Source organism: Tenrec ecaudatus, chromosome 1, assembly GCF_050624435.1.
Source record: "Tenrec ecaudatus isolate mTenEca1 chromosome 1, mTenEca1.hap1, whole genome shotgun sequence".
NCBI classification, from domain to species: Eukaryota; Metazoa; Chordata; class Mammalia; order Afrosoricida; family Tenrecidae; genus Tenrec; species Tenrec ecaudatus.
In genome coordinates, this window is record NC_134530.1 from 106,902,388 (window position 1) to 106,924,043 (window position 21,656).

At 39.9% G+C, this 21,656-nt stretch overlaps 1 protein-coding gene across 1 annotated transcript in view; it reads left to right on the forward strand.

Annotated features, from left to right (window-relative positions):
• The window catches only part of AK5 (adenylate kinase 5), a 332,878-nt gene that overhangs the window by 19,697 nt on the left and 291,525 nt on the right, over positions 1–21,656 (forward strand). The window contains exon 5 of the mRNA XM_075557438.1: positions 86–199. Coding sequence (XP_075413553.1) covers positions 86–199 — 114 coding nt within the window. The remainder of the gene's footprint in view (positions 1–85; positions 200–21,656) is intronic.

Below are 21,656 nucleotides of genomic sequence, written 5' to 3' on the forward strand. Positions count from 1 at the left end.
GTCCACTTTATCCTGTTCAAAGGTTTTCATACCGGCGCTAAGTGAACGAGACTAAGTGGTTCCTCTCATTCTTTCTCTCTGAAAGGAAACAACAATTACAGAAATAAAACAGAAGCTGATGCAGATACCTGATGAAGAGGGTATTGTTATTGATGGATTTCCAAGAGATGTTGCTCAAGCTCTGTCTTTTGAGGACCAAGTAAGATTGTCTAAGGACATTTTAAATGATCTGGTTTTCTCTTAAAACTTTGAAATTTTAAAAAAAACTAGGAAGATTTCTTGGAAGACTTGCTGCTTCTTTTGTTCAGTCCTGCCCTCTACATTAGCCAAGCACATTAGGACGGGTAGCAGAAGGTCATTTTCTTGGCACACTTGTTTAAAAATTGAAAGCAGTATCTGCCCAAAAAGAAATGATAAAAGCCAATAAGAAAATTCATTATTAAGAATTTAAATTTCTCTTAATGTATTTTAAAACATTTTGCCTAAGATTAGTTTTGTTTATCTTTAATTGCTAAAAACAAATTTTATTCAATACCTTCCAGGGTTGTACATCATCACCCTGACCTTAATTTCCAATTAAGGAAGCCTATAGCCAAGCATATTAAAGGAAGGTTCAGCTTGCCAACAATTACTCATACTTCAGTGGGTAATGTGCACTGAACAGCCAACACATCTGTCTGAAGGGGAAATAAATTAATTACAATATTTTGTAGTGTCTATTTAATCTTTAAAATGCTAGTATAAATGTTTGCTTGTTTTTTCATTTAAAATTTTAATTACAAAAATGACAAACAAAAAATTACAGCTCCCTTTTTCCTGAACAGTAAAAATATGTTCAGTTTGTTAAGTATTCTTCCAGACTTTCTCTGTACATCACAGGCACACACATACTCTTACAAATATTTTTTAATGTCCCAGCTAGTCTCCAAAAAGATTTTCCCAAGTTATACTTCCATCAGTGTTGATGAGAATATCTTCTTCTCCAGGACCTTTCCAACCACATATTATTATTTTAAAGGTTTGCCTATCTGATAAATGGAAAATTGCATTTCTTTTCTTAAAATTATTTTTCTTGGATAATTGCTCGAGTTATTTCTTCCTTCTGTGAATTTCATTTTCCTTCATCCATTTTCATATAGACTTATCTTTTTTCTTATTTATTGGAATTAGTTTTTAACAGATATAAAATACTACATCAAATATGATTTTTGTCAAACATGATATAAGTTTATGGCTCATATTTTAAAAGTCTGAAGTTGGGTTGCTCAGGACCAAAGGGTAGCTACATCATGTATCTCACTGAATATTCAAATGAGCTATTTCAGACAATCTAATGTTCTGGGATATCTTTCAGCCATCTTTAGGGTTCCTCATTCTAGGGTGTGTCTAGCACCCTTAGTGCAAACTCAGTTTAAAGGTTTGGTTCTAATTGTTCTGACTGTGAAGAAAGGAAAATCAGACCAATCTCCTGTTCTTGCTATAACTGCCACACGCTGTCGCTGTTGGGCGTGGGTGATATGGGCAAGTTCATATCCTTGGCTGTTGGTAGAATTGTAATAGCGAGCCAGGCAAACCTTGCCATCCCTACCTGCCCCACTCCAGTTTCACAGTGAGCTGCACTTCACAGATACAAGCAGATAAAACTATTGGATATTTTTCTCTATTGACTTTTAAGCATATTATGTTGACACGCTCTCTTCTCCCATGGATAACTCATGCAGATTTGATAGCTTCTCTGATCAGTAGGAAATGAACAGTCTCATTTTCAGGTATTAAGATTAGTCTAAATCAGAACTTCAATTTCTCATTCCATTTTGACATCATGGCACTGAGTTTGAGTTTGTTCCTGTTCAGGCTCAAAAATGTAGAATCCTGAAAACTCTCCTCATGTGGCTTACAGTGGGACAAGTGAGGACGGAGCAGGAAATATAAAGCTCTCCAACCAACCTCGCTGGGTGCTGATTAAGCTCCCTCTTCCCTTTTATAGCCTGGGTGTGAATGATAAGCTAAGGGTCATTTGGTTTTTGGATGCCTCTTTGCAAGTTTATAGGATGGCCTGTTTTCTCTTTGTAGAATGTGCAATCCCTTATATTCATTGTTCTTGACCATACTTTTGAGCCCACAAAGGCCACTTGAACACGTTTTTTAGAAGATCCTTGGTCGTTATGATAGTACAGTGATGCTGAGACCAGTGCTGATCCTAGGGTTCCACAGGGTATGGAGGCAAAGTAGACGTGTTAGGATCAGCCCTGACTACTCTCCACAGTCTGTCCTAATCAATCCCCGAGGTTGTTCTTGACTCCAACATACTTTCAAGCACAAAGCGGCATGTGCACTCACACATGCAAGTATTTTGTCAAAGACATTTATAGAGAGCCAAGGTATAAGAAAAAGGGGATTTCAGCCATCAGCCATACAATAGAGAGGAAGATTATGGTAACAAAATGACTTAACGTTTAGGTGCCTTACAGTTTTAAAAACAACAACAAAAACATATTTGTCTCTTTCCCGGAATAGCTACAGTCCAGATTGGTGGGGTAGCTTTTCTCCTCAGGGTCACTTAATGACTATGGTTCCTTCTAAGTTGTTTGGCTAGTTCATAGGAAACTGTCAGCATCTATATTGTTAACACAGGGTTGCTATCATCTAGGTCGGGAGAGTCGAGCATGAAGATCCAAAGCCCCAGATCTAGAAATGTGTGTTTATCACTTCTGCTCACATGGCATTTCCGAGAGCTTCTTCATATTCTCATTGCGAGGAAGGCTGGGAAACACAATCCAATCTGGTAGCCAGATAGATGACTACAATTCAAATATTGTGGAGACAGAACTTGTTGACTGACCTTTGGCCATCCACCTATTCTCACGCTCCCTTCTTCTCACCCTTAATTGTACTCACTCCTCAAGGAAGTAAATCCAGCCTTCATCCAATTCAAAAGTCTAGAATCTCTCACTGATATAGAGTCTTCTCCATTAGATCTACACTTGGCTCCACAGAGCTAAAACTCAAGTTATCGATAGCAAAAATAGCATGGAGGCCATATCTGACCTCCCTATTGCCATGAGGCAGAAGTGAGACATACTTCCACCTTCCATTTTCTTTTTCTTTCTTTCTCTCTCTCTCTCTTTCTTTACTTACTTATTTATTTTAATTTTATTGGGGGTTCTTACAGCTCTTATAACAATCCATACATCAACTGTATCAAGCATATTTATACTATCATTATTTGTTATGTCTATTTTCTAAAGATTTACTTTCTATTGAGCCCTTGGTATCAGCTCCTCTTTTCTCCCCTTCATCCCCTCAACCTCATGACCCCTTGATAAATTATAAATTATTATTATTTTCATATCTTACACCGACCGCTGTCTCCCATGGTTTCTGTTGTTTGTCCTCCTGGGGGGAGGGATGTGTGGTTACGTGTTGTTCATCCCTTCTTCCTCCTCTCCTCTCCCCACCTTCTCCCTGTCCTCCTAGTATCACCACTCCCATTTCTGTTCCTGGATTCTGTGTGTCGTGAGTTCTTACTTCTTATCTCTATCTGTGCATATGCTCTGGTCTAGCTGGCAGTGAAAGGCAAAACTGGGGTCGTGATAGTGGGGGGTGAGGAAGCCTCAAAGAACCAGAGGAATATTGTGTGTTTCATCGGTGCTATACTGTGCTCTGGTTGACTCATCCCTTCCTTCAGCCCCTTCTGTGAGGGGGTGTCCCATTTTCTACAGATGGGTTGGGTATCTCTGCTCCGACCTCCCTCATTCTCAACAATATGTTTTTGTTCATTTGGGGTCTTCTGATATCTGTTACCTGATCCCATCGACACCTCATGATCGTACAGGCTGATGTGCTTCTTCCATGTGGACTTGTTGCTTCTCAGCTAGATGGCCACTTGTGTAACTTCAAGCCTTTAAGACCCCAGAGGCTATATCTTTTGATAGCTGGGCACCATGAGCTTTTGCTTATGCACCCAGTTGTTAGAAGACAGTGTTCTTGAATTGAGGGAGGGCATGAGGAGTGGAAAGTTAGTCCACTACCTCAGTGTACTGCCATACAAATGTATGTACATAGGCCAATACCTCTATTTTTTGAATTAATGTATTTACATATGTACACATCTATGCTTCTACCTCTACCCATAGTTTTGTTTCCTAGATATTTCCTCGTTTTCTTTTATCTGCCTCCTGCCCACCATCACACTCGCCCTTCTTCTGCCTCTTAGTAATTCCTCTCAGCTAGACTGCTGTTGCTCCAACACCCCCAGGATCTCTATGTCCTTCTCGTTGTTGCTTTTAGTTCCGCAGTTGTTCCCCTGACTGTGGCACTGTTTGCTCACCACTCCCTTCCCCTTCTTTCCCCAAGTCCCTCTGAAACTGTCAGTCCCATTGCTTTTTCCTTGAGCGTGCTTCACATGCTATCTTTTAATTTTCTGGACTGACAGCAGGAGTGCTGGGCAGTGATTCTCCCTAGGCGTCATCTTCACCCTTCTTGTTTTTACTTACTTTGACACCAACTATTCCTCCCACTACACTAATTTTCTGATGGGTTTCATAATTTGTTGCAATGGCCACACAAACTTCACAGAGAAAACTCACAATTTGGGGGGTTTATTAGGGAAGTTAACAGGTTACCATAAGCCAGGGCCAGTAACAGTAAGGATAGTCTTTGATCCATAGCAGCCAATATGTTCCTCAGCCACATAACCCCTTGACTTCTGTGTCTGTTGGCCTCACACTACCATAGTCTTAGAGCTGCTCCTCTGCTCTCTCCTATGGTCTGCTTTTTATGTTACTTTGGCCTTTGGTCTCAGCCTGACCCTTTTGCTCTGTTCCATGGTCCGCATGCTGCAGCCTCTCGTGCCACTGTTCTCAGCCTCTGTCACTTCAGGCAGATCTTGAATGAGTTCCACTTCTTCCAGCAATCCCAGAAACTCACAGGCACAGTTCTACCCTGTCATACTTGCTGTTATGAGTCAGCATTATTGGATGACCTGCAGTAAGATTTTCTTGAATTATACTGTTCTATGATTTGAGTACTCTGTTGGGTCATTTTTCTTTAGAATGAACACAATATAAATCTCTTCTGTCAGTTAGCCAAGTAGCTGTCTTCCAAATTTCCCAGCACAGACGAGTGAGTGCTTCCCAGCTTCTTGTAACATTTCAATTATTATTCTATCAATTCGAGGAAGTCTTGTTTGGGGCGAATGCTTTCAGGGCATTAACTTCTTTCTTAAGTACCATTAGTTCTTGCTCATATGCTACCTCCGCAAATGGAATATCTACGACTTATTTTTTGTACAGACTCTATATTCTTCGGATGCTTCCTGCATCATTCAATATTTTGCCCATAGAATCTTTCGATATTTCAAACCAAGGTCTTTCAAATCAAGGTCTTTCAGCTTCAAACATTCTGAGTGTGCACTTCCCTTTTGGTTTTCTAATTCTAGGTCTTTTTACACTTCCTTATAATATTTAACTTTGTCTTCTCGAGCTGCCCTTTGAAATTTTCTGTTCAACTCTTTGATTTCATCATTTCTTCCAGGTGCCTCAGCAAGTTTCAGCATCTCTTCTGCCATCTACATTGATCTTTCTTTATTTCTTGTCTTTTTATGGACCTGTTGCTCTCTCCATGAGTGATGTTCTTGATGCCGTCCCACGGCTCATCAGGTCTTTTGTCATTAGTGCTCAATGCAGCAAATCTGTCCTTGAGATGCTCTCAAAATCCAGGTGGAAAAAGTCAAGATTGTGTTTTGGCTCTCACGGATTTGTTTTAATTTTCTTCAGCTTCAACCTGAACTTACTTATGTGTAATTGATTGTCTGTTCCATAGTTGACCCCTGGCCTGGTTTTGGCTCCTGATAGTGAGTTCCTCTGTTGTCTCTTCCCATGGATGTAGTCAGTTTGATTTCTGTGTATTCCATCTAGAGAAATCCACCTATATAGTCACCATTTATGCTGTTCAAAAAAGTACTTGTGATGAAGTAGTTGTTGGTCTTTCAAAATTCTATCATGTGATCTGCGTTAGTCTGGGTGGATTAGAAAAACAAATCCAGGGAGACTCATGTGTATAGGGGAGAGTTTTATATATAAGAGCAATTGAATATTGAGACAACATCCCAGCCCAGTCCAGATCAAGTCCAGAAGTCCAATATTAGCCTATATGTTCAATACCAATCTATAAGTCTCTTCTGACTCACGAAACACAGGCAATGATGCCGAATGCAGGAAGGTCACAGGCCAGGGGGTGGGAAGTCTTGTGGATCCAGTGCCGTAAGTATCTCAGCACTGGTAGGAGTCTCCCCTTGAGTTCTCCAGCTCCCAGGGTTCTGGCTGCATCAGGGTAGCATCATGTGGCTTCTTGTCAGAAATGTCTCATAGGGAGGGAGGGAGTGTCCTTCCTGCAGCGAGCTATTTATCTCCTTAGTGCCTCCAAATAATCAAGCCGCGAACTGATTGACAGGTAAACTCCACCCCTTCATATGTAAGTCTCAAATTGACAACAGATTATGTAACTACTACTACATGATCCCTAGCTTTATTTGTATAATCCAGTCCATATTTTCCAACTACTTTTCTTCTTTTTTGTTTCCAATGCATTTTGATTGCATATTTGATCAATTTCTGGTTGAAGTCATTGGTAGATTTCTTCAATTTCTTTATCACTAGCTTTAGGGGTTGGTGCATACATTTGAAAAATAGTGGTATTGATTGAAAATCCTTGAAGGCATATAGATATAATCATGTCTCAGAGAGCATTATGCTCCTTGATTGATTTTGCAATGCCCTTTGTAACAATTGATACCATGCCATTTCTCTGGATTCCCACCAGAGTAAACCATAGGATTTCCTGATTCAAAATGGCCAACAACAATAAAGTTCCACTCCCTGATGCTTAGCATATCCATCTTTGTCCATTCCATTTCATTTTTGACCACTTCTAACTATCCTAGTCCTACTTTGCATATTCCATGTCCTGGTCACTAGTAGTAGATTTCTGCAGCTGTTTCTCCTCACCCATCAGCAAACGAAGACGCCTGCAGGCTCTACTCCCAAAGGCTTTACCTGACTCACATCACCCTGAGGAGAGAGAGGGTAGAGATGTGTCTGGCCACTCCCTGTGGCAATCCACATCTGCTTCCATGCATTAGGCCCTCATTCTCTGGCAGTGTTTCAAAACTATGTATGAGGTTTGTAGTGGCTCCTTCCCCGGAAGAGGGGAGCCCAGTCTTTCCTCATGGTCTGTTCTCAAGCTGCAAGCTCATCTGAAAGTTGTTCACGTTGGGCAACCCTGCTGGCATTCAAAATACCAGTGACATAGCTTCCTGCATCACAGCAACAGACAAGCCACCACAGTATGACAAACTGACAGACAAGTTGATAGAATTTTTCAATTTCGGTGGCTGGGGAAGATGGCAGAACAGATTTTGACAGGCAGCTAGCAGTTTCTGCCGTAAGTTCTGTGCTCAGTGTAGCACCCTCTTCCCTTTGCAGTCACACTTCTCAGCCCCTTGCTGAATCCTCCCAGTGCGCACGCCTGAGTCCTCCCAGTGCTCACGCCTGAGTCCTCCCAGTGCGCATGCCTGAGTCCTCCCAGTGCTCACACCTGAGTCCTCCCAGTGCTCACGCCTGAGTCCTCCTAGTGTACACACCTGCCATCTCACTGGTGGGCTGTCTGCTTTACTGTCTCCATAGCACAGCCATTGTGATACTCCTTGAATTTGAAGAGTAAGTAGTTTTCCTCTGAAAAACACCTTCTAACATTTGGTCTGATTGTTGAAAAGAGATTACAGATTAGTGGTGGTATTAAGTATTTCAAGTCATTTTTGACTGATTGACCGCATGTGACAGAATAAAACTGCTCCATAGGGTTTTCTAGGTCTAATATTTATAGGAGCAAATAGGATTCTGTGTGTGTGTGTGTGTGTGTGTGTGTGTGTGTGTGAGTACGCGTGCGTGCATATGCGATAACAGGGACGGATCACCAGCTTTTTCTCTGGCAGGACCACTGGACGGGTTTGAATCATCAATCTTGTCGTTGGCAGCCAAGTGATTAACCAGTGCATTACTTGAGCTCCCTACAGATTAGGTGGGTAAATAATCAAGATAGACAAGAGTGAAGGAATGAGATCAAATCTGCATAGCCATGATTTCTCTAGATAATCCAGATTCCACACACAAGAAAAACTCTAAAGCATATGTTTGTTTTAAAGGCTGCAAAATTTTAGACCCTGTGGGATGGGAAGAGTAGGTAACACTGGATTTCCACTTGTGGCTATTTTTCATCACTCTTGAGATGGCCCCTAATTCATGATGACCTCACGCACACAGCACAGTGAACTGTTGCCTAGCCTGTGCCATCGCCACGATCCCGGATTTTCCGTGGCGGTGTTCAGAAGTAGATCAACAGGCCTTTCTTTCTCGTCTGTCTCAATCTGGAAACTTTGCTGAAACCTGTGCGCCACCACAACAGCACACAAACCTCCACGGCCATCAGCGCGGACACTACGCCTGAGGTCTGTTGTCCAGGGTCTCCCACATGAAAGACGAGACCTGAGAGTTCACCAAGCAGTGAAACTGAAATCAGTGTGAATTCTGGGATGATGTTGCTGAAAATGTACAAATCTGTAAGTAAAACTGATGGTAAATGGACATGTTACTATCAATGATCCATTGTTGTTAGATGCTGCTCCAGCAGTTCCAATTACTAGTGACCTTCGTCCAATAGCATAAAACGCTAGTTGGTCCTGTGCCATCCTCACAAGTGTTTCTGTGTTTTTGCAGCCACTGTGGCAATCCATGTCTTGGAGGGGCTTCCTCTTTGTCACTGGCTCTCTACTTGACCAACCGCGATGTTCTTCTCCGGGACTGGGCCGTTTTGATAGCTTGTCCGAGTTACGTGAGGCAAAGCGTCCCTCTCTTCCTTTCTAGGGAGTCTCCCTAACCCCGGATATTTTCCAACTTCTCCGTACACACATCCTAGTCTCTAGATTGCTTTCTGATTCTCTCAGCACCCCACCTCTGCTCTTCCTTCTTTCCATTCCTGAGCTAGTCACTCATTATCCCAGCTCCTGCTTAAGTGCCACTCAGCTAATGAGACTTTTGCTACATGTCTCAGATCGGAATAAATTCTCCTTCCTCTGAACCTTTTCAGCGCAGTTCTTCATGATAGATTTGTGTATTTTCTTACCCAGATGCAAAGAATCACAAATGTGCTATCTGTTAATATTCACAGTATTGCAGACAAAGGAGAATCCCTTTGTGCCTCCATTCCTTCCACGGCATTTGAGTGGTAAAAGAAACAATTATAAATTTTCTTGTATTCTTCTGGATCCTGTTTTATATTTTTTATTGGGGTATTTTTCTGTGATTTACTTCTTGACTTGCCTGGTATGCTATCCACATTATCCCATAACTCGTTTTTTTTCATTATAAATTCTATTTTTGTGTTTGGTTGACATGTACAGACCCAGCTTATTCTTATGACAGTTTCACAGTGTTGTACTGCATAAACATATCATATTTTATTGGTACACATCTAGGTAGCTTTCATGTTGTTGCTATTAACAACAATGCTGTGACAATCCACCTCATGCAGAAGGAGATTATACACATTCTTCTATGTGTGAAAAAAAAAACTTCCTGGGAATATTTTTCTTAAATGGCTTTGCTGGGGGAAGGAAGACAATGGTCGGTGTGAGATATGAAAATAATAATAATTTATAATCTATCGAAGTCACGAGGGTGGGGTGAAGAGGGAGGGGGTAAAAAGAGGAGCTGATGCCAAGGTCTCAATAAAAAGTAGCTGTCTAGAAAAGAATGCTGGCAACATATGTACAAATATGCCTGATACAATTGATGTATGGATTGTAATAAGTATTGTAAGAGCCCTCAATAAGATGATTTTTAAAATGGCTTTGCTAGGGAAGAGGCCATACATATATTTTAGTTTTAATTGGTGTTGCTAATAGGATATTAAAAGGTAGTTTTATTAATTTATGATCACTCAGTTCTTATCCCATCAGTACCTAATTTCAAATTAAAAATTTTATCTTGTCTGATATGTTCAAAATGCTCTTTTATTCCTCCTTTGGTTAGATAACTCATGAGTTGGGACATTTAGACCACATTGAAACACTGTATTCCTCGCTTGTGACTTACCTGGACATGAATTTGTCCTATTGAGTGTTTGCATTTTTCTTATTTACTTGCATGTCTGGATACTAATCCTTTGCTATATATCTAAGAAATAGTTTCTTCTATTTGTATGTTCTCAACCTTCTTTAAGATACCGTTGGTGATACACAGTTTCAGATTTTGGTATGGTCAATTCATCAGTATTTTCCTTTGAATTTTGATTTTGAATTTTAGGAAAGTATACTCTGTGTTCTCATGAAAATATTCTATGTTTTATGAATATTACTTAAGGTTTCATTGGCAGTTCAGAGATTTATTTTACCTGAATAATTTTTATGTAGATATGGAACTTTCCCCCTTTTAAATGGAGTTGTGATATATATATCCAGTGGTTTAACAACCACTTATTAACCAGTAACTCTGTTTCCTCATTGAAATAACATTTCGTATCCCAAATTCCTGCATAAGCATGGGTCCGCTGGTGGTTTCCCTCATCAGTCTTGCGTTGCTCAGATAGGGATCCACCAATCTCACAGTTTCAAATAAAGAACTCCAAGTAATAAACTAATGTTCAAAGGACAATTCCCTCCTCCTTTTTAAATGGGCTGTTTCCTTTCTTTTCTCTTTTTTTTCTCCCCCTTCTCAAATGGGCTGTTTCTATACATTGTCTCCTCCTCTTTATGAATTTTAGAGTCAGCTTGTCAGATCCATGTTTAAGAAAACAACTTTCGAGAAGCGTTTTAGAATTTAAAACTTAACTGAATTGCAGCTTTTTCAGAGGAGGGGGACACTTCCATCAAGAGTTACAGTCTCGGGACTCACGGACAGTGCTATCCCGTCCTAAGGGCAGGCAGGCATTGATTGGTTCAGTAGGAGTGAGTTTGGTCTGGCTTTTGGTGCCCCTCCCCTCACCGATCCCACCCCCACCGACCGAGGGCTTTTTATCCTCTGATCCATAGGAATTGCAGTGTGACTGCGTTCATTCAGAACTGGTCCTGTGTTTTTCAGTAAGCAAAATTTTATCGTTTTCCACATGATACAGTCGTTCACATTTTTATTCTCTTGATCCCTAGGTTATAGATTTACTACGATTGTGAATGTGCTGTCTCCCTCCCCTAACCAATTCGGTCTCAGCAACCCCAAGGGCAGTTCTTTCCTGCCCCATGCCCCATCTCGAAAGCAGTGAAGGTTTTTTTGTTTGTTTGTTTGTTTTTAGAATTTAACCAATTCTTCCTAGAGCTCAGCTGATCATTGTAGAATTATTATTTGTGGATATCTCTGTCTGTCTTTTCTATTCTGTTCTTAGGACACAGCTGCTCATTCATGCTGCAAGTTTCCTTCCTTTCCTCTCCCCATCTCATCACCGCTAGCCCTTGACCTTCACGCCTGCCCTGCGAACTCGACCTGTTATTTATTATTTTTAGGGCTGTTCGATATTGGGCGAGTTGAGGTGACAAATCTAAGTGTCATGATATTCAGACAGAGGAAAGACCCAAGCGACTGCTTTAAACAGTGAGAGCTGGAGTTCAGTTTCCCAAGTCTTCGACACATCAGTGGAGTTGGTTACAGCATCGATGGCGTACAGTGACTTCAAAATGCCTGCATTGCTCTTGGCCAGTTGATGACCTCCTTGAGGTTTCAGTGTCTTGCTGAATAGACTAGGATAACAGTGCCTCACAGAGTCATTGTAGCGACTAATGAAGCAATGTTCCTATAGTTCTTAGCACAGGGCCTGTCTCATACTAAACATGCAACCCAAGGCCATGTCTGTTGTCATTAGACTGGGTGACTAAGACACCTATCCTTTCCAAGGTTAACGCTCCGTTGCTTTATAAAGGGCAAGTGGCCTGGCCAACTCTGTCATTGGACCCTTTTTTGTCTGTCATGGGGGATGAAAAGGGCCAGCTCCCTGCAGGGGCTGTTTTCAATTGCTGGCTGTAGTCTTTCAAAGCCGCCTGAGATGTCAGGGTTGCCTGCAACAGCTCTGCTTCGATTTATTTGATGTTCTGAGATTTCAATGTTTGAGGAACATTTCCCACCACTTAAAGTGTCTGGAAACCACTATCAGGCCTGCTAAACAGGAAGCATTTGGAAGTCCATTAATTATTATCTCCCATCTCCCTCATGCCCCCCTCCCTTCCTGCTCCTGAGGCAAGAAAGATTAATAACCTCTTATTTGAAGTTAGAGATAATAATAATCTGGGGCTTCCAAACAAGCCCATGGAAACAGACAGGCCTGCTGCTGTCCAATGCCTGCTCGGCCCATGCTAGTAGCTCTGCTTTTCATCCAATCTGAACCTTGGGACTCTTTAAAAAATTTTTTTAATCATTTTATTGGGGCTCATGCAACTCTTATCACAATCCATACATACATCAATTGTATAAAGCACATTTGTAATTCATTATACTCATAATTTTCAAAACATTTTCTCTTCTCATAAGCCCCTGGCATTAGCTCCTCATTTTCCCCCTCCCTCCTCATTCTCCCCTCCCTCACGAACCCTTGATAATTTATAAATTATTATTTTATCATGTCTTATACTGTCTGATGTCTCTCCCCACCCACTCCTCCATTGTCCGTTCCGCAGGGAGGAGGTTATATGTAGATCCTTATAATCATTTCCCCCTCTCTACCCTACCTTCCCTCCACCCTCCCGGTATTTCCACTCTCACCACTGGTCCTGAAGGGATCATCCATCCTGCATTCCCTGTGTTTCCAGTGCCTATATGTACAATTGTGCATCCTTTTGTCTAGCCAGATTTGTAAGGTAGAATTGGGATCATGATAGTGGGTGGGAAGGAAGCATTAAAAAACTAGAGGGAAGTTGTATGTTTCATCATTGTTACACTGCACCCTGACTGGCTCGTCTCTTCCCTGTGACCCTTCTATAGGGGGATATCCAGTTGCCTACAGATGGGCTTTGGGTCCCCACTCTGCACTCCCCCCTCATTCACAATGATATAATTTTTTGTTCTTTGATGCCTGATAACTGATCCCTTCAGCACCTCATGATCACACAGGCTGGTGTGCTTCTTCCATGTGGGCTTTGCTGCTTCTGAGCTAGATGGCTGCTTGTTTACCTTCAAGTCTTTAAGACCCTAGATGCTATATCTTTTGATAGCCGGGCCCCATTCACTTTCTTCACCACATTTGCTTATGTAGCCATTTATCTTCAGTGATTGTGTAAAGAAGGTAAGCATCATGGAATGCCAGTTTAATAGAACAAAGTATTCTTGCATTGAGGGAGTACTTCACTTGAGGCCCAATGTCCATCTGCTACGTTAATACTAAATCTACACATATATGCACATAGATCTATTTCTACATCCTCATATATAAATATATTTACATATGTACATGCCTATGTTTAGAGCTCTATAAATGACCATTACCTCCTAGCTCTTTCCTCTATTTCCTTTTACTTTCCTCTTGTCCCATTATGATGTTCAGCCTTCATTTGAGTTTCAGTAATTCCCCTCAGTTACATTACCCTTGATCACGCCCTACCAGGCCTTCTATACCTTCCTCACCAGTGATTTGAATCACTTGTAGTTCCCTTGTCCCTGGGTTTGTTAATACCACTGCCTTTCCCCCCACCTCCCCTTCTTCCATGTCCCCCCAGAACTGTCGGTCCCATTGTTTTCTCCTCCAGATTATTCATCCAACCAATTTTATTTAGACATACCTGTGGAGATAATAACATGCACAAAAACAAGACAGAGCAAAACCGAGTAACAATATAAAACAAAACAGTAACAAGCCAATGACAAAAACAAAACACAACACAACAGGAAAGAAAAACTTGTGGTTAGTTCAAGGACTGTTTGTTGGCCTTTAGGAATGTTTTCCAGTCCAGTCTGTTGGGGCGCCAAGCCCTGGCCCCAAAGTCTACTTTTGGTATTCCCTGGGGACTTTGTTGCTCTGTCCCTTTGTTGTTCTGTTGCACACCCTTAGTGTTTTGCCTCAGTATGGTGGGGTCAGTTCTGGCGCAATTCCCGCACTGTGTCTCCAGCGTTGTCCCCTGTAGGGATGTGGGTCAGTGAGGGATGTCGTGTCTCATGTGGGCCGGCCATGTGGTCTTCTCTGTGGACTGGCTGCTTTGGTGGGGATATCGTCCTCAAGGCTTGGTGGGACAGGATATGCTCCACTCTCTCTTCCAAGGAGGCAGCTTTTACCTGTAAGCTCAGGAAGCTACTCAAAGTTGCAAATAGAAAGAGAGGTGGGAGTCATTCCCAAGCACTGGATGTCCTGAGCCTATACTCTTAATTACTATCTACTTCTGTAGATTAATATTTCAGTATATATTTTGGCCATAATTGTTGCCTTATTACTTTATATCCTAAAATTATCTACTAATACTAAAAGAAGCTAACCATAGATGTGGGACTGGAACTAGAAAATACAGAGGACACAAATAGAGTAAATCACATGGCATTAATTCCAATTTAAAGATAGTATTTAATTCTCAAAAATCTCACCTCCATAGAGTCAATTCTGAATCATAGCAAGTCTATAAGACAGTAGATCTGCCCCTGTGTGTTTTTGAGATTAACTCTCTATGGGAGTAGAAAGCCTCATCTTTTTTCTTCAGAGTGGCTGGTAGTTTCAAACTGCTGACCTTGTGGTAGGAACCCAGAGCATAACCACTACACCATGAAGGATCCTAGCATGTAATTCTAACAGGGGGAATAATATGACAAAGAAAGACAAAAAACAGCTGGAATGTTCACAATATTCCAGATCATGAAATCACATTGATTTTCAGAAGAAGGAATTTCCTTCAGATTAGAATGTTTTACATATTTATCCCTCTAAGAAGTTTCATTCAACAATAGATATTTCTTAAATTATTACTATATTCGATGACGTTGTTCTTTGTGCTGGGATACAAAGGTGAAGAAATACATGTGAACTTATGAGGAAAATGTGATGATTAATAGAAGATAGTTACATGTAATGCTGACTACATGTACATTAAATACATACATATAATGTTTATTGTCAGTATACTTTGGGTTTGGGGTAAGACCTTAATCTAGAATCCTGGGCTAGAGGATTACACATGTCTGATGCAAAGTCATTCAGAGCTCATTTGGACAATGGCTTCTTTAGCAAAAATTCAACAGCAATTCTCTACTGTGGTGTGTTTTAGTCATAGTTTTACAATACAGATAGACAAAATACTAATACTTAGTAGTAGGCAGTACTAAGTGTTTTTCACTTGATGAAGTTTATTTGCAGTGTCTTAGGGTTCACATGAGTTGCAATCAACTCAATGGCAGTGAAAAACATCAGGTTGGGGAAAATAATGAGGGAGGTGTCATGGATTGAATTGAAAGTCTCGTGGCATTGGTTTGGAAAGACAGCCAAAATGCTCCTTATGAAAAGGATGGTAAGACTTTGTCTCTAGTACTGTGGACATGTTCTCAGGAGAGACCAGTCCCCGGAGAAGGACACCAGGCTTGGTCAAGGAGATGGGCAGTGAGGAGGAGGTGGAACCTCTAGGAGACAGATTGACACTGACGATAACAATAGGCTTACATGCAACAACTGTGAGGATGGCCCGGACCAGTCAGTGCTGCATTCTGCTGAATTTAGGGTCTCTCTGAGTTGGAAATGCCTGGTCAGCACCTAACAATAAATAATTTAGAGGACTGATTTTAAACCCCCTAAAAACCCTCACTTAAGTAGGACTTCATCATTATCTATTTTAATATTTTATTGAATTTGGGGTTCCCATTTAACAATTGCTACACACATTGTTCAGAGACATCGGTTATATTTTTCACAGTGTGTTAACATTGTTATTAATTTCTGAATATTTTACTTCCAATAATCTGTTTTCCTACCCTCTTACCCTTTCATCTTTGTTGTGGGGTACTTATGAATTTGATCTCCTTTAGGCAACTTTTAAAAGATGTGGAAAACAAAGCAAAAAATTCATTGACAGAGTACTCAAAGATGTCTTCTGGGTAGTTTCCGTTCAAGGCTTATGGAGAAACTCAGAGAGGTCGTTTCAGAATTCTCCAACCTCAACTCATCAAATATGTTTGGACTTTTAAGAATTCAATTTATATTCCACATTTCCCCCCTATGATTAGGTTGATCTATGTGTCTCTGATCATGATCACCATTAGTGATAGCCAGGTGCCATCTATATCTTCTGCTCTCTGGGTAGCTGAGGCCACAGTTTATGTAGACTGTCGGTTCTGCAAACTAGTTTCTTCTATAAGTCTTCAATTTCTTCTCTCCCTTTTGCTCCAGTAAAGACAAGACCCAGTGTTGTATATTAGATGACTGCTTTGAAAACTCTTAAAGAGTCCATGGACTTACTCAACCAACAAGGATAAACTTTGTGACCTATATTATGACAGTTGACTGAGTTGTCCCACAAGACTATGGATTCTAAGTCTTCAATTTGGCTATTATTTTTAAAGAATAGTTCATGGATCCTAGATTATCCCAATAATACCATTCTTTCCCTACTGTATTTTCTCAGTTTTCTTGAATGAGAGAAAAATGGCTCTAGAAATTGTGCTTAGCAGCATTGTGGACCCAAAGTGTACACTTCTTTTGTGAATACATTGCGCTTTAAAAGAAGTGAGCCCTAGCGGGACTGGCTGTTAACTTTTTTCTCTTTCTAATTCTGATTTTCTCTCGGATCGTCAATTTAACCTCAGTTTTGCCATTTAAATGGATTCTAAAAATAGAGTTCAAGTACAATCGAACTCATGTGGTTCTTTACCAATAAAATTTAATACTCAAAATTTTAAAAAAGAAAATATGGTTTATCTTGATTTTGAATAAATGAGATTGGATACAGGAAAAAATTTTGGCTAAAGTAGTATGATTAGAAAAATGTTGGGATAAGAGAAATTGGTCCTCGGGAATGTCATTCTACTTTCATAGTGAATTAATTTGACAGACTCAATTTTATTTGCTAGTCCTAAGGGGAGGGTTATTTACTCCTAAGGGGGAGTGATTTAATTTTAATTAAGCAGATTTCCCCCCCTAAGTATTAGCAGTTTCATGCAACATGCTAAAGAAATGTTGGTATTTTCCCCTGTATCTAATGATTCAAAAGCTTGCTTATAATTATTTAATAATTGGGTGTTGAAATTAGAGTTATAGCAGAACAAGAAGTTAATTATTTTTATTGCAATGCGCTATGCTACTAAACATGTAATCTGATGTGATCAGCCAATCATATCATTAACGTCAAAAGTTAAAAAGCTGATGAGATTTATGAATAGTTGATGAAAAGGCAATTTCCTAACTTCATACAAAGATAAAACCAGAGTTATGCTTAACTTTGCCATGTGTATGACTTAGTGTTGCTGCATTAGAAATCACCACGATGATCAGGTATCAGGTCGCTAAGACCCAGAACACAATCATACCCAATGTGAATGGGGTGGGGGGTGTATGGAGTGGAGACCCAATGCCCATCTGTAGGCTATTGGACATCCGCTCACAGAGGAGTCACAGGGAAGAGATGAGCCAGTCAAAGTGCAGGATAGCACCAATGAAACACAACTTTCCTCTAGTTCTTTAATGCTTCCTCCCTCACCCCACTATCATGACCTCAATTCTACCTTACAAATCAGATTAGACCAGAACATACACACTGCTACAGATAAAGAGCCCGCAACACAGGGAATCCAGGATAGACAAGTCCCTCAGCGTCAATAATGAGAGTAGAGATACCAGGAGGATTAGGGGAGGGTGGGGGGAGAAAAGTGGAATCGGTAACCTATAACAAGGAACAATCTATAACCGCCACCTTCCCTTTCTTGCTAATCCTCACACCAGATTTTCATTCTCACCTGTTTGGCCCCATGGTTTCTTCTCTTCTCTATTTTCCAGTCCTTATTTTTTTATAGCCCATCTCTTCATAGCACTGTGGCCAGATTCCTTTCTGAAACATCACTTCACTAATTATCTTTTCTGCTTGAAAGTCTTAAGTGACATCCATTTCCTCCCTATGTCAGAATCAAGAATATGTTTTGTTAAAAATGTGAATTTCTCACATTCCTTCACAGTATTGCTTAGAATTTTTGTTACATAGAACCCAAGAATCTGCAAGTTAACAAGTTAACCTTTAGCAAATTGATCATTAAGCACATTGAATTTTTTAAAAACGACTTTAATTTAGTATTTAGCAGCACCCAACAAAGTCCCTAGCCATGACGGTTGCCCTAGTTGTGTTAACAAGCGGTCTGCTGCGAATAAGAATGTATTGAATTTAGAGCAAGTCCACAGTTATGGTGATAGTGTTACATTCCTGAGTTTATGTTTATTTACTTGAGGGAGAGATACATTCATTAGAATGTGCACATTTTCACAAAATATGTTTTTTCCAGTGTAAGTGTAATCGAACACATGTGGCAGAGTGGACGCACTATCCCATGCAGTCTGTTCTTGACTGGTCTGGTCACCATCCTTTGAACACGCTTTGTCCTTGCTCCCTTCCTAATTATCATTCCTCACTCAACTTTTAAATTTTTTTTTATTGCTTGGCATATCTCAGCTTCATTGTTGCATCCAGCACACATAGCTTTTATTTCAATGGCATGTTTAGTAAGTATGAGGGACAAAAGTCTTTCCTACTGTTCTAATTCTCTATTTTCTACACAGCAACTCACTTAGCCATCCATTCCTGTATTTACTTAATTTCCATGTCCAATCCCTTAATGTCGTTAATAGAAAAGGCCAGTTCCTTGAGAAAATATAGATACAGCCTGTAATATGAGTACCTTAAGTAATTACCAAAACTATAGATTCAAGTTAAATTGGTTGTCATGTTTTTAGAAATCCAAGGTACTATCCTCAGATACAGCCGATGTAGCCTCACGAACTATAATCAGGAAAATGTGCACCAGTTATATATGTTCATTATGATTATCGCTTCACCACACTTACTCAGTTTACTACATAAAGAATGTGTCTTCAAGACTGAAAGAAGGTTTATTAACAACCTCTGCTAAGCAGATGACAGGAAGACAGAAGAAATTATGCTTTCAGACTATAATGTTACTAGTGAATAAACTGTGGACTACCAGAAGTATGAACAAGTCAGTTTTCGAGTACAATCAGAATGCTTCTTAGAAACAAAGATGGAAGGACTTTGTTTTTCTTATTTTGGGCATGTCACCGGGAAAGAGCACTCAGCAGCAAAGAGCATTGTGTTTGTTAAGACAGAGGATCAGATGAACACAGTGGTCATAAGAGTGGGCTCAAACATATTAATGACCACGGAGAGGGTACTTTGTAACATTTGGTTATGTTATCTCTAAGGTTGACACGAGTCAGGGCTGACTCAGCAGCAGCAGCAACAGCACTCCTCTGTAGAGTTAACATGTGCACAAATGTGCTCTGTGGTATGAGAGAGTGATGGAATAAAAGTCGTGTCTAAAATGAATAAATAGATACGCATGTCCAGGATCCAAATGGAACTTTCATTCTTTGGCTAGGAATAAGAATGTTTCATTTTTACTATTTACATAGTATATTTTTAGTTCATAGAACTATTTCATAGCTCATTAAATCTTCAAACTCCTTCAGGGTAAGTAGTATTATCTACAATTTTATGTGAAAAAAAACAAAAGCACATGTTTACCCCAATGCAAGCAGCTTCCAAATATCACTATTTAGAGAAGTATTTAAATTTTCTTATTTCAAATTTCATATTCTGTGTATCCTTCCAGTAGTAGCGATGAAACAATCTATAGTAGACCTAGGCTACTATGATGCAATTTTTGGTGCTTGTTTCTGCATGCAGCCAACTTGGCAGACATCCAAACTCTATCTCCCCTGCTGTGGGCAGCAGCTGACATTTCCGTTCATTCATTTCAACCTTTGCTGGATTGCTTTCAGTCTCTCTCACAGATCTGGCTTGTTTAATGCAGCATTTGGCTCTCTATTCAGCTCTCTCCTTTCCAGTATTTCTCAATATCCTCAAACCCTGTCCTCTAATTCCTCAAACCATTAAGAGTTTGGTTTTGGATCCAAGTTCTAGACACCTTGTAGAAAAACTATGGAGGATAATTCTCAGCCAAACAAAGCATAAGAACCAAGGAGACATAATCAATGCCCTTTTCTCCTTCCAGATGATATCCCCTTCCCGGTTCTGCCTGGAGTTGAGCGAACTTCAGTGCCTCCAGAGAATTCATTTCAAATTATTTTGGGGTCTGGAATGTATAATTGATATTCATAATAGATTAGGTCTAATACAGGCTACTTCATCACTATTATTAGAAATATATTCAGAATATGGAATTTGAAATAAGGAAATTTGAATACAATTCCAAATAGTGCTTAGCTATATGCAGTTTGAAATCTAAAATTTCTATTACTCACAATGTCTGGAATACAACCTAAAGTACTAGACATAGGAAAAATAGACATAAAAACGATAACAGAAAGTTACCTCAAAATAAACCAGATAGTGGAATTTAAAAGAAGAATTTTAAGCAGCCAAGATGACTATCTTTCAGGATGTAAAGGAAGATATGCTAATGAATGAAATATATTCAATATGCTAATATATAGAAATCTCAGTGGAAAATATTTTTAAAATACTAGAACTCAGTACAAGAAAAAAATTCACTGGTTAGGCGTAATAGCAGACTGGAGAAAACAAAGGAGAGAACGTGAAGACAGATAAATATAACGATCCAAATTTTAAATTTCTAATATGTGAATGGATTTTTCTCAGCGCATTCTACCTTATGAAAAAAATATAATACCTAGCATATTTGTGATTGGAATTCTAGAAGCGAAAAGAAAGAAATGAGACACAAAGAAAAAGAAACACTGGCTGAAAGTTTTCCCAAATTGTTGAAAGACACAAGGTTGTATCTTTAAGAACTTCAGAGATCCCCAAGAAAGATAAACAGAAAGAAAAGGGCATAGTAGTCAAGCTTCATTGTAGTCAAAACAAACATAAACAGGTCCTTATGAAAGTGACCAAAGAAAAATAATACATTAAATACAGCAATAATAAAAATAGCTATTTTTCTTCAGCAGTTATAGAAGCCAGAAAACAGACCAGTCTCTCCAAAGTGCAAAAAGAAAACAAAAACAGAATAACGACTGCTAGCGCAGAATAAAAGGCTAGAAGTAGAAATGAAGAGAATTTACTACCAGAAGCCCTAAACTACGAGAAACGGTCAAGGAACAGGGACCGTGGTGGCACAGCGGCGTAGCAGTCGGGCTGGTTGCCACAGCCCGCAGTTGACAACCACCATGGGAGAAAGATAAGGCTTTCTCCGTGGGAGAAAGATAAGGTTTTTGACTTCCGTGCACATTCAGTCTTGAAGGCCCACATGCAAAGTTCTGCGTTGCCCTATAATATTACTGTGGGAACAGGAATCAGCTCAATGGCAGTTAGAGTTTGTTTTTGAGAAAGTCACGTCTTCAAGAAGGAATAAAGAGCTTCAGAAATAGCAAGTTTATTAGTAAACATAAAATACTAGATTTTAAAAATTTACTTAAAATATAATTGTTAGAACAAATTAGTATTATAT